Genomic DNA, 12,646 nt, shown 5'->3' with positions numbered 1-12,646 from the left:
TTTTCAACCACGAAGGTTATATCGCGACGGGGAAAGGGGGGAGATGGGATAGAGCCACTTGTCAATTGTTTCTTGTTCATAAAAGCACTAATCAAATATTTGCTCCAGGGGCTTGCAACGTAGTACAATATATGACCTTACTGAGAGAATGCAAGTTTGCAGTACAAAGGACTTAACATTTCTTACATACAGCTTGACTAAAATCTTTACAAACATTGACTATATTCTATACAAGAAACACTTAACAAGGGTAAAAGGAGAAACAGAATCCGTTAGTCGCCTCTTACGACATGCTGGGGAGCATCGGGTACATTCTTCCCCCTAACCCGCGGGGGGTACGAGACGCACGGCACATGGGGAATAAGTTGACTGTGGCATAGAATAGTTAACGGCATATCTATGTTATAACAGACTTATGATCAATTTATGACCACCACCCCGGTCAAACCCATCACACACACACAAGCACAAGCACAAACACACACACACACCCACACACACCCACACACTCACACACACACAAACACACACACTCACACACACAAACACACGCACACACACACGCTCACACACACACACACACACACACACACACACACATTCACACACACACACACACACACGCAAGCACAAACACACACACACACACACACACACACACACACACACACACACACACACACACACACACACACACACCCTAACAAAACATGTTTGGATGAAAGCACGTAAACGCCAAAGAAGGTGGACAGGCGTAAGTCGGCCAATTTATGCATCGTCATATTTACCACCCAGAATGCATCTCTCGCGTCGCTGCTGTATGCAGTTGTCAAGATCACTGGTCAAGGTCATACGCCAAGGTCACTACTGATTTGTCATGCCTCATTCATCTCACTGACTGTAAAGCCGGCGGACTGAAACCAGTAACCGGTTTTGTTCTCATCGTCTTCTCTGACCAATTCCTCTGATGGTCACTGCAATATTCAATCAGCAGAATTAATTTTTCGCGAACACGATGTTTTGTTTAGTCTGGACTAGACTTAAGTTATAATTGGCCGCGTAGATCACCTGTGCCCAATGTAAGACCCCTCCCCTATTATTACTAAGAATTTTGCTGAAAGTCCTAAGCTCTGACAACTTTAAACAAACAAAAAACCTAAAATATCTTTTCAACGGTATGGTTTTGCACTCTAGCAAGACAGTCTTCATGCGTTAATTGTTATCATGTTGGTTGAGTAGGATAAGAAAAGTTATCCGCTCATACACTAAATGGGGTGGCACGAAATCACCAGTCGGAGTACAATGGAAGCCACATTAGCAGCAGAAGTCATATTTACCCTTCTTTTACACATGCAGTACCACATAAATACACACCGATGCATTTCAACAGATTTGTCAACACGGATGAAAAAATACTGGTAGGTTTTACATAAGCAATAAGCTTTAAGTACATATTGCCATTATTGTGCAGTTTGTTCAGAACTGTCTCGCCAGCCCAGTCATATTAAGAATAGCAATTAACAAAGCACGGGAATAAACACTTATTTGGACACAGAACCTGCGTCCAAAATCTGTGACCATCATGAACATCGTTTGGCACTTTCCGACGTATCTCGTTTAAATCTCCAGTAAATACCAACGGACATAGATTCTTGAGTATCTGAGGCCTTTCCATAACAATTAGCAGTGTTTGGCTCTTTGTATATAATGCTCCTCGTTCAATCTCCAAAAAAGTCCACGGACACAGATTCTTTTCAAGCCGAAGCCTTGCAAACAGTCGACGGTCAAAAGACAGAGCCTTACGTACACAGACCAACAAGAGCACTTTTTCACAATGGCGCAGTTAATATCATGAACATATCTCCCGTCGTAATACATAGGCCCTAGTGGTCTAAACCGCAGACTTTTGACATCCGCCATAGATCTCACGGACACAGATATAGATCAGTATCCGCATTCTTCACAAGAATGCGGGTAATATCATGATGTGTTATACGTCAGTGCTAGTTGTTTCCATTGGAGCCCTGGAACATCCACGTAAGGTCAAACGGACACAGACGAATATTGCCACTTTTTCACAGGTCGAGTTCAGCAATGCCCAAACATCTCTAGATAGACGATGTTCAGAAATAACTCTGCCGGATTTGTATTGGATATGAACAAGTGAATACTCTTGCTTTTATTGAATCAAACTTTCCCATGTGACATATGATGTACTCACTAGCAAGAGTTGCGTCTGAAACACGTGAAAAAAGAGCACGTTTAAAAAAGCTTGTCTCACTAAAAACAAGAGTATTAATTTTACTCTGTCACAATCCATACAAACCCGACAGAGTTATTTCCGAACATCGTCTCATTTGCCAAACATTATCCTCAGGTGCTGGTCGTCTTTCTTGCCGGCCTGTAACGCTCACAGAGAGTCAGACGGACACGGACAAGTATTGGCACTTTGCACTGCTATAGGTACGGGTAATATCAACAGTATATCACTACAACACTCCAATCATTATACGTAAGTGCTAGTCGTTTTCACGTTAGTCCTGTAACACGCCGAGCCGTGGTCATCGCAGCCACGTGCTATCGTTGTCCGTTCTCCGGCCATATGATTATCCTGTCCGAGCGCCAGATAGATGCGGTTGCCATTGTAGTGTCTTCTGCCCTTGTGTCCGTTCCAGGGGGCGTCCCCCGGGCAGGGGCTGTGGCTGGGTGAGCGACGGAATGCGGAGCGCATGCGACGGTCACGATAGGACGTGCTGAACTGCCTCGTAGCCAGCTTCTTCAGGCACTTGCAGAACGGGAAGAGCACGTAGAAGATGTAGGCCAGGTCCGCCTGCAAGCACAGAAAGGAACAGCAATGAGAACAATGGCGAAATAGCAAGGCTACGATGGCCAAGTTTAAAGACCTAAAGACCAGTTAACTCTTGCAAGTAATTCACTGAACTTTATCACAAATGGACAAAGTTGTTTTTAGCAAAGTCAAATCTTCCAACATGTCCCTTCTGCGAGCGTAAAGACCCTTCACCGCGCTTCCTGTGTCGTGGACGACCCAAAGCCTCACAAAAGTGTCCGTGTCTCTGAAAGTATTGGGCTTTTTTGATTGAGACTTCATGTAATCTTCATATGCCACAGGGCATCTCCATCGACATTTTTTAAAAAGGATTATCTGTGTACGTTATCTTTTATTATCTTATCGGAGTGCGGCAGATGTAACTCTAGTTTTTCGTGCTGGCAACGCTAAATTTAGCTCTGTGTCCGTATACTGCAACAAGGCTGGGTCTCTTGGAGACGGATGTTCGCGTCTAAATGTGTAATTTCTTCTAGGTACCAAACAACCAGACATCGGGGCAAAAGGTTCTTGTTTATTGTTCACTATTCCGCCGAAACAGAAATACTGCTAACTTTCCGAAATCGAGAAGGAGGGCTAATTAAGGATATTCTTCTTTTTCTTCTTCTGCGTTTGTTGTCTGAAACTCCCATGTACACTCGTGTTTTTTTGCACAAGTGGATTTTTACGTGTATGACCGTTTTTACCCCGCCATTTAGGCAGCCATACGCCGCTTTCGGAGGAAGCATGCTGGGTATTTTCGTGTTTCTATAACCCACCGAACTCTGACATGGATTACAGGATCTTTTTCGTGCGCACTTGGTCTTGTGCTTGCGTGTGCACACGAAGGGGGATAAGCCACTAGCAGGTCTGCACATAAGTTGACCTGGGAGATCGGAAAAATCTCCACACTGACTTAACCCACCAGGCGGCAGCGACCGGGATTCGAACTCACGACCTTCCGATAAAGAGGCCGACGTCTTACCACCCCGCCACTGCGCCCGTCGAATTAAAGATATAGTTTATGGTTCAATAAATTGGGAAACAACACGGATAACAGGAGGACATATTAGCTTCCAGCTGTATTTCATTACCCAAAAATGAACCGCCTCAAAGTGGCAATAAGCTCCCTTCTTTAAACAAAATCTTCGAATAAACAGGCAATTACTAAAAGGACATACCTATTTTTATCCACACATAAACTGTGTACTGCAACGCACATCGAGTGCAAACAAGGTAATAACCGACACCGGGTTTTCAGTGCTACGGCCTGAACAAGCAAACACAAACACACACACACACACACACACACACACACACACACACACACACACACACAAAACACACACAAAACACACACACACACACACACACACAAAACACACACACACACACACATGCATATACTTAAAAGCATCCACAAGACAGAACTGAAGGGTAAACATTCACCATGCAACCAGCCAAACGAATAACCAAACAGCATGAAATGAAAAAACAAACAAACAACAAAGAAACAATACCAAATAAACAAAGAGATCCCCTTTCCCTATAAAACGACACCCAATTAGCAATAAAGGCAACAAGCCAAATCAACACAAACATACAAATGGATTTGCTTTGTCGGGATTCCCACTTCTATGGTCTTTTCATGCTCCCGTGCACACCAAATCACCTCTCCCACCCTACTCCAAGCCACCCCCGAAAACAGGAAAGAAAGAAAGAGAAATGAACATAATCATCAAAAGCTAATCGCACGACCTCCTGAAAACAACCGATGTATAACAAACAGAATGACGAGCAAACAAAACACGGAACATCCATCTTTCTGTAAGTTTCCTCTGCTCTTGGGATTTGCAAAGTAGCGGATGACTTGCTCGCCCTGACGTGTGCAGAAACGGATTTGCACATGCACAATTACACCCGTTTTTTCGCAGAGGTATCTGCTAGATTGACAGGCCAACACGAAACAAACAGAGAGAAAATGCACAGAGGGGAAAATATGAGAGGCCCGACTAAGATTAGACAAGAGGAAAGAACAAGGTTAACAAACGGTGGGAGGAAAGAGGGAGAGGGGGGAAGAGAAAGAGAGAGGGGGGAGGAGAGAGAGAGAGGAGAGAGAGAGAGAGAGAGAGAGAGAGAGAGAGAGGAGAGAGAGTGAGTGAGAGAGAGAGAGAGAGAGAGAGAGAGAGGAGAGAGAGACTGAGAGAAAAAGATAGAAAGAGAGATTAGAGAGAGAGCGAGAGAGAGAGAGAGAGAGAGAGAGAGAGAGAGAGAGAGAGAGAGAGAGAGAGAGAGATTCAGATTCAGATTCAGATTCAAAACTTTAATACAAAGGGATAAAGGTTTTAGGCAATGCCTAATCTTCCAACCTGTCCCTTTTAGACATACATGACATTATACATTACAATTATATATTTATATAACATGTATTGAACAGCCAAACGAATAACTAATTAACTAAGAATTTGTAATCAGGTTAAAAGTAACAAAACACTAGTTATAATAACGTGGTTCATTGATTAATAAAATGATGATTAAGATGTTATGCAGTAACAGTTATGATTTTAAAGCGTAGGGAGAGAATTATTTTTGACAAAGATATTTTCGAACATTTTTTTTAAAAGATGAAAGGGTTTGACATGTTTTACAGTACATTGGAAGTATATTCCACACAAGCGATCCCCAGTAGGATAAACTAGATTTATACAAATCAATGCGTGGGAGCGGTAGCGTATAATTCAAAAGCCTCGCTCTACCAGGAGGACGCTCAAACAGGTCTTGGATGTATGAAGGTGTTTCCTGGTTGTACATTTTAAACATGAAAACACTAGCATTTAAAAAGAACTGCTGATGTAGCGGAAGAATGTTCAGTTGAGTGTATTTTTCTTGAGTAGTCATATTGGGATCTCGGTTTAATAACTTTACACCTCTCTTGTGAAGTGTGTTTATTTTCTTTATATGAACATCACTGGCATTGCACCAGACAGTAGATGCATAGCAAATGTGAGAGAGACAGTGTGCGTGAAAAAACATTTTGAGGGCATCCACAGAAACAACGCACCAGAGCTTGTTAAGTAAGAAAAGGTTCCTAGAAACTCGTTTATAAACTGTATCAATGTGAGAGCGCCAGTGAGAGAGAGAGAGAGAGGAATCCGCCAACTTTGATGGACTGCCCGATTAGATTACGTGGCAAAATTTGCTATGCACAGAGAGCGTTTTATGGTAAGAAAAATAAAAATGCATACATTTTTATACCTCAGAGAAACTGCATAAAGTGGGTAGCCAATTGTATACTTTCCGCAATACCATACCCCTGCATTATGTTCGGTTTGCATCTGTGTTTCTTTCATCTTCGTGTTGTTTTATCTTCTTTCGTTATTCAGACTTCTCCTTTTGGCACTTACACTTATCGCATTTGGTTTTGTTCCCTCTTCAACACTTTGGAGGATTATTGACTGTGTAATTTCTTTGATCTCAATACCGTGTACCCTTTCAATGATTCTTCAAACGCAAAGGAATTCGTTGAAATGTTTTTGCTATCGGCAAAATCACACTATTTTCGCCATTTCTTTCCCCTTCTTCTATTGTATCGTGTTTATGTAACTTATTCTGCCATTCCTTCAGCTTTACAAAGGTCGATAACTTAAGTCGCACCTGGTTTTGATTGGAAGACTCTTCAAAAAAGGCTGCATAAGTTGCACACATATATATTTCTTCTAAAGATACATGCATCTCACTCTTACACTGTATGCAAATCTGAATACAAAATTTTCCCCCCGAGCCTGGAACAAAACATGTCCGATGTGACTGTTCCTTTGTTCGTTCGTTTGTTTGAAGTTTTGCTGTTGTGTATAAAACGTACTTTTGAAGTATATCATTATGAAACCTTCGAAGTGAAAACCTTGGAGAAAACTCTTCATCAGACAGAAGTAAGCACAGGTGTTCCTTTATAAGGCATCAAATATCGGGTCTAAACATCAAGGCGACTGCAACTGATGAAGGACGATGAACACATTTCAATTCAGCGCAACAAAGTTGCCTCAGGCGGTATGTTTCCCGTTTTCGATGACGTGTTTCGACTTATAGTTGAGTATCGAGTAAAGCACGTTAAATTGTCGATGAAGTTAATCCGAAGATGTCTCCAGGAAAAAAAGTTTCCATCTCAATACTAAACACGAAGTTGAAAATAAATAGATAATGTATTATTCACGTAAAGAATTTTTTTTTTCTGTTGAAATACGTGTACCACCACATTTTTGCTTAGTTTTATTAAACGATAAAGCTGTGGCGTTAAAAAGCATTGGTTTCTTCTTTAATTTGACACGTCTTCTTTGATATATGAGCAAAGATAAAAGATTTTTTTTTTAAACATTGACGCAGCGATTAGATAGTTGTGAACCCACAAAGAACAAGCCAAAATCAGCAAACAAGTGGGCCATCTCACTCCGTTCTGAAACCACAGAGCGATTTCGTACAACATCTATGATTTAAGCTATTCATCTGCATCCCAGAAACTCAGAAATTCTATTGTTCATGTTGACCGACTCATATCAGATAAATTGGTCTTATAAATGTAAATGCTTAAATGACCGATGCTTAAAGGCACAGTAAGCCCCCCGTAAACCATCACAGATACTGTCAGGCTTTTACACACAGTACAAATACCCTTCCATTTGAACGCTCACCAAAGGTGCCCTCCGTAAAGAGCGAGCAATTTTTAAAGAATTAATTTTGCGGATTGTCTCGGACACTTTTTGGCGCTAGACCTAACTTTTAAAATCTAAATAATAAATAATACATTGACAGCTTGTTACACAAACATTCTTAAATCATAAAAGAATTCTTTTTTCATCAAGACAAGATCAGTACAATTCGAAGTTTTGAAAGTTTGAGAAAATTTAATTTTGATCATAATTTTTATATTTTTAATTTTCAGAGCTTGTTTTTAATCCAAATATAACATATTTATATGTTTTTGGAATCAGAAAATAATGGAGAATAAGATGAACGTAAATTTGGATCGTTTTATAAAAAAAATTTTTTTTTTACAATTTTCAGATTTTTAATGACCAAAGTCATTAATTAATTTTTAAGCCACCAAGCTGAAATGCAATACCGAAGTCCGCGCTTCGTCGGAGATTACTTGACCAAAATTTCAACCAATTTGGTTGAAAAATGAGAGCGTGACAGTGCCGCCTCAACTTTCACGAAAAGCCGGATATGACGTCATCAAAGACATTTATCAAAAAAATGAAAAAAACGTCTGAGGATATCATACCCAGGAACTCTCATGTCAAATTTCAAAAAGATCGGTCCAGTAGTTTAGTCTGAATCGCTCTACACACACACACAGACAGACAGACAGACAGACAGACACACACACACACACACACACACACACACACACACACACATACACTATGACCCTCGTCTCGATTCTCCCTCTATGTTAAAACATTTAGTCAAAACTTGACTAAATATAAAAAAGTACCGGTCAGTATGATATAAACTACAATACAAGAAAGTCTGGTTATCTACTATTTTATGGCATTAATTTGGAGACACCTACCATGTGGTTGGTCTTGCGGGGGACATAATCGTGTGTAGCGCCTGCGGCGGACACAACTAGGCGTTCCACGATCCAGGGCGTGATTTTTGTGTTTTTGATTCTGAATTTTGGAACGTTAGCAGTGTATCTGTTTTTGGAACTGTGAACAATGTCGTTTGAAAACAGAATCAACGATTGAAAGACTACACTGCGTGTGACCGAATGGGTGAAGTACGCAGAGCTTTTAACAAGTTAAGGACGGATGTAAGCCGGCTTTGAGGTAAAAAAAAAAAAGTCGATTTATTCGCATTTTTAAATGGTTTTTAAAAAGAAAGCACTGTTTGCATCGAAGCGTACTGTCGAAAGACGTAAAGGTACCCCCCCCCCCTTCCCTGTAACCGGTCATGATAACCACCACAGATTTGTTAAGGCGAGAACATACATAAACTACGGCACAAGCAAAACATTTGAATTCTGTGCAGGCCGAGATATTGTTTGTGCCGAATTAATTTAGCAAATTGACATAGACGTTATAGTTACAAAATCATTCAGCTCAAAATTCTCACACAGCGAAGAAAAGCAACCACACTCGGCTGTAGAGTTTTAGTGTGCGTCTTGGTCAGCGGATGTCACTTAAAAACAGGGATCGACGGATGGTTTGTTGCGGTTCCAAGCAATCGTCCGAACAGAAATGACGGTATCTTCTAAAGAAAAAGAAAGGACATTCGATTTCCAGTAAAGTCACGAAGAGCAAACAACGCCTAAACGTCAGGGAATGGAAAAGTAGGACTAACAGCTTTCCATTTGTTGTTGCACGTGCTGTCAATGCATTTCAACATGCAGGATGAATCCTTGCGCCTGAGGGCTTCCTTGGCGTGATAGGAACAGCAATGTAAATAAAGGTGTCTAACAAAAGAAGCCATCTGAAGAGATAGGCTGTGTCGGCGGAAACTGCCCGAGTCCAACTGAGCACATGGGGGCCTGTATGTCGTAATGCCTTTTGCAGTAAGAGCAACAGTGGCATCTGTAGCATGTTGTGATGATGATGGTTGTGTGTGTGGGTGTGTGTCAGTGTGTGTGTGTGTTGTGTGTTTCACGTGTGTGTGTGTGTGTGTGTGTGTGTGTGTGTACGTAAGTGCGTCCGTGGTTGTGCGGCGTGCGTGCGTGTTTGTGTGTGTGTGTGTGTGAGTGTGTGTGTGTGTGTGTGTGTGTGTGAGTGTGTGTGTGTGTGCGTGTATGCGTAGGTACCTGCGTGTGTGTGTGCGTGGGTGTGTGCGTGCATACGTGTCACCGCTTGCCAATTATAAATGGATATAAATCCTGTCATTGCGGTGTGGAAATAATGTTAGCGGAAACAGCCAAGGTCCACAAATGCGGGGTGGTGTACACTTAGCACAGAAGTGTATAATAGCAAGAACAACATCAGCTTCCGTAGCCTCGTGTTGTCATATATATATGCTGCGAATTTGCGTGTTCGACGCTGTCTGTCTCTCCACCCCTATCCCTCCCCCTTCTCCACCCCCTCTGGCTGTCTGCAGGCTTTGTCAGCCCTGTGTGTGTGTGTGTGTGTGTGTGGGGGGGGTTATATGTGTGTGTGTGTGTGTGTGCGCGTGTGTGTGTCAATGTGTGTGCGCGTGGTTATGTCTTTGTCCGTCCGTCTGCGGCAGTGCCGCGCGAGTGCGTGCGCCTGCGGACGTATAATCACTGTCCACGCATGATTTCACTTCGGGTTGTACGCCTTTTCACAATGATCGTTAAAATCTTTAATCTGTGCGGGCATGCAATCAAACCAGAACACTCGTGCGTCATATCACTGCATGTTCTCGCTATTCGCACTGCACGTGCACACGCGCGTCACTGCATTTATGCGCAGCTTTGTTTTATGTCGTCGTGTTTTACGAGAGATGGATTCGATCCCGTCCCGACCACAAAGTGTCTGGCACTGGAACCGCTTCCTGCAGACCTGTTCATGCGTTCCAAATCCTGTTGTTGGCACGTGCTGCATGTAAGAGTGTCGAAATCACTGGCAAATGTTCTCACTTGTACGCCTGTAACGAGCTGAGTTGCCTTATGTGCGGCTTAGCCAAGACCGCTAGTGTAGTCTCCTTCTTTTCACCAGCCCCCCCCCCCTCCTCTAAGCCAACACCAATAACACAAATCTGCAACCCCGCTGCTAACATGCACGAGCAAATGAAATGTTGTTGTCGTTTCGGCAAGGGCTGCAAATGTGCAGCCATGCATGCGATATTACTTTGCGGAAATGGAAACGCGGTGTTCGGATTGCGGAACTGTAAAGCAGTTCTCATTAGCTTATACTCCCAGGGCTGAGTAAACAGAGGGCTTGGAATTGACGAGCCGCGTGGAGGGGCCATGAAACTGTTTGATAATTCATGATATTGTCGTCGTGAGTTCCAAGCGTGGAGGATAGAAGGAATTATTTATTCAACAAAAGACGTTGAAAAAAGAACAAAAAAATCGGAAATAACTCAGAAAAAGAAAAGAAATTCAATCTTGGCGAGACCGACAAACTTACGGAAACAAATATAAGAAAGAAGGAATGGGTCCGTTCACGGATACAACTTAGGCACACACAAAAAATAGGTGTGGTTAAGGTAACATAGCCAAAACAAGTCGCGTAAGGTGAAAATACAACATTTTAGTCAAGCTGTCGAACTCACAGAATGAAACTGAACGCAATGCAATTTTTCAGCAAGACCGTATACTCGTAGCATCGTCAGTCCACCGCTCGTGGCAAAGGCAGTGAAATTGACAAGAAGAGCGGGGTAGTAGTTGCGCATGAGAAGGATAGCAAGCTTTTCTGTACCTCTGTTCGTTTTAACTTTCTGATCGGTCCAGTAGTTTGGTCTGAATCGCTCTACACACACACACGCACAGACAGACAGACAGACAGACACACACACATTCACCACGACCCTCGTCTCGATTCACCCTCTATGTTAAAACATTTAGTCAAAACTTGACTAAATGTAAAAATAGGGTAGGAAGGTAGGCAATCACTTTTTTTTCTAACTTTTTTTTCTAATGTATACAAATTAAACCTACTTGACAGGGAAATAAGTGTGCGACTATGGATATTCTTTTGAACAATTTTGAACTGCATGACGACTCGAGCGCTTTCGCTTTCATTGCGTTTTCTGCACTCGTTTTCTTGTTTTCATTTTTACATTTAGTCAAGTTTTGACTAAATGTTTTAACATAGAGGGGGAATCGAGACGAGGGTCGTGGTGTATGTGTGTGTGTGTGTGTGTGTGTGTGTGTGTGTGTGTGTGTGTGTGTGTGTGTGTGTGTGTGTGTGTGTGTGTGTGTGTGTGTGTGTGTGTCTGTCTGTCTGTGCGTGTGTGTGTGTAGAGCGATTCAGACCAAACTACTGAACCGATCTTTATGAAATTTGACATGAGAGTTCCTGGGAATGATATCCCCGGATTTGTTTTTCTTTTTTTCGATAAATACTTTTGATGACGTCATATCCGGCTTTTTGTAAAATTTGAGGCAGCACTGTCACACCCTCATTTTTCAATCAAATTGATTGAAATTTTGGCCCAGCAATCTTCGACGAAGGCCGGACTTCGGTATTGCATTTCAGCTTGGTGGCTTATAAATTAATTAATGACTTTGGTCATTAAAAATTTGAAAATTGTAATAAATATTTTTTGTATAAAACAATCCAAATTTACGTTCATCTTATTCTACATCATTTCCTGATTCCAAAAACATATAAATATGTTATATTTGGATTAAAAACAAGCTCTGAAAATTACAAATATAAAAATTATGATCAAAATTAAATTTCCGAAATCGACTTAAAAACAATTGCATCTTATTCCTTGTCGGTTTCTGATTCCAAAAACATATAGATATGATATGTTTGGATTAAAAACACGCTCAGAAAGTTAAAACGAAGAGAGGTACAGAAAAGCCACTACCGCGCTGAACAGGCTCGTCAGTTTTACTCCGTTATGCACAAGCGGCGGACTACGGTCATTGTAAAAAAAATGCAGTATGTTCAGTTTCATTCTGTGAGTTCCACAGCTTGACTAAATGTAGTAATTTCGCCTTAGGCGACTTGTTGGTTTTTTGACAAATGTAATAAAAAGTTATAGGGTCGGCCCCTAAAAATAGGGTAGGTCGGGTTACCGGTATAGGGGTGTGTATAGGTTTCGCTCGATGTGTTTGTTTGTTTGTTTGTTTGTTTGTTTGTGTTCGCATATAGATCTCAAGAATGAACGGACCGATCGTCACCAAACTTGGTGAAC

The 12,646-nt window shown here is 41.7% G+C and overlaps 1 protein-coding gene across 1 annotated transcript in view; it reads right to left on the bottom strand.

Moving 5' to 3' along the window:
• Nucleotides 1-674: 674 nt before the first annotated feature.
• The window catches only part of LOC138958424 (prolactin-releasing peptide receptor-like), a 43,855-nt gene continuing 31,883 nt past the window's right edge, over nucleotides 675-12,646 (bottom strand). The window contains exon 3 of the mRNA XM_070329566.1: nucleotides 675-2,830. Within this exon, the coding sequence (XP_070185667.1) occupies nucleotides 2,507-2,830 (324 nt within the window). The 3' untranslated portion in view covers nucleotides 675-2,506. The remainder of the gene's footprint in view (nucleotides 2,831-12,646) is intronic.

The sequence above is a fragment of the Littorina saxatilis genome, linkage group LG2, assembly GCF_037325665.1.
Source record: "Littorina saxatilis isolate snail1 linkage group LG2, US_GU_Lsax_2.0, whole genome shotgun sequence".
Taxonomy (NCBI): Eukaryota; Metazoa; Mollusca; class Gastropoda; order Littorinimorpha; family Littorinidae; genus Littorina; species Littorina saxatilis.
The sequence above is the reverse complement of the archived record's forward strand: the minus strand, read 5'-3'. Positions and strand labels throughout refer to the sequence as shown.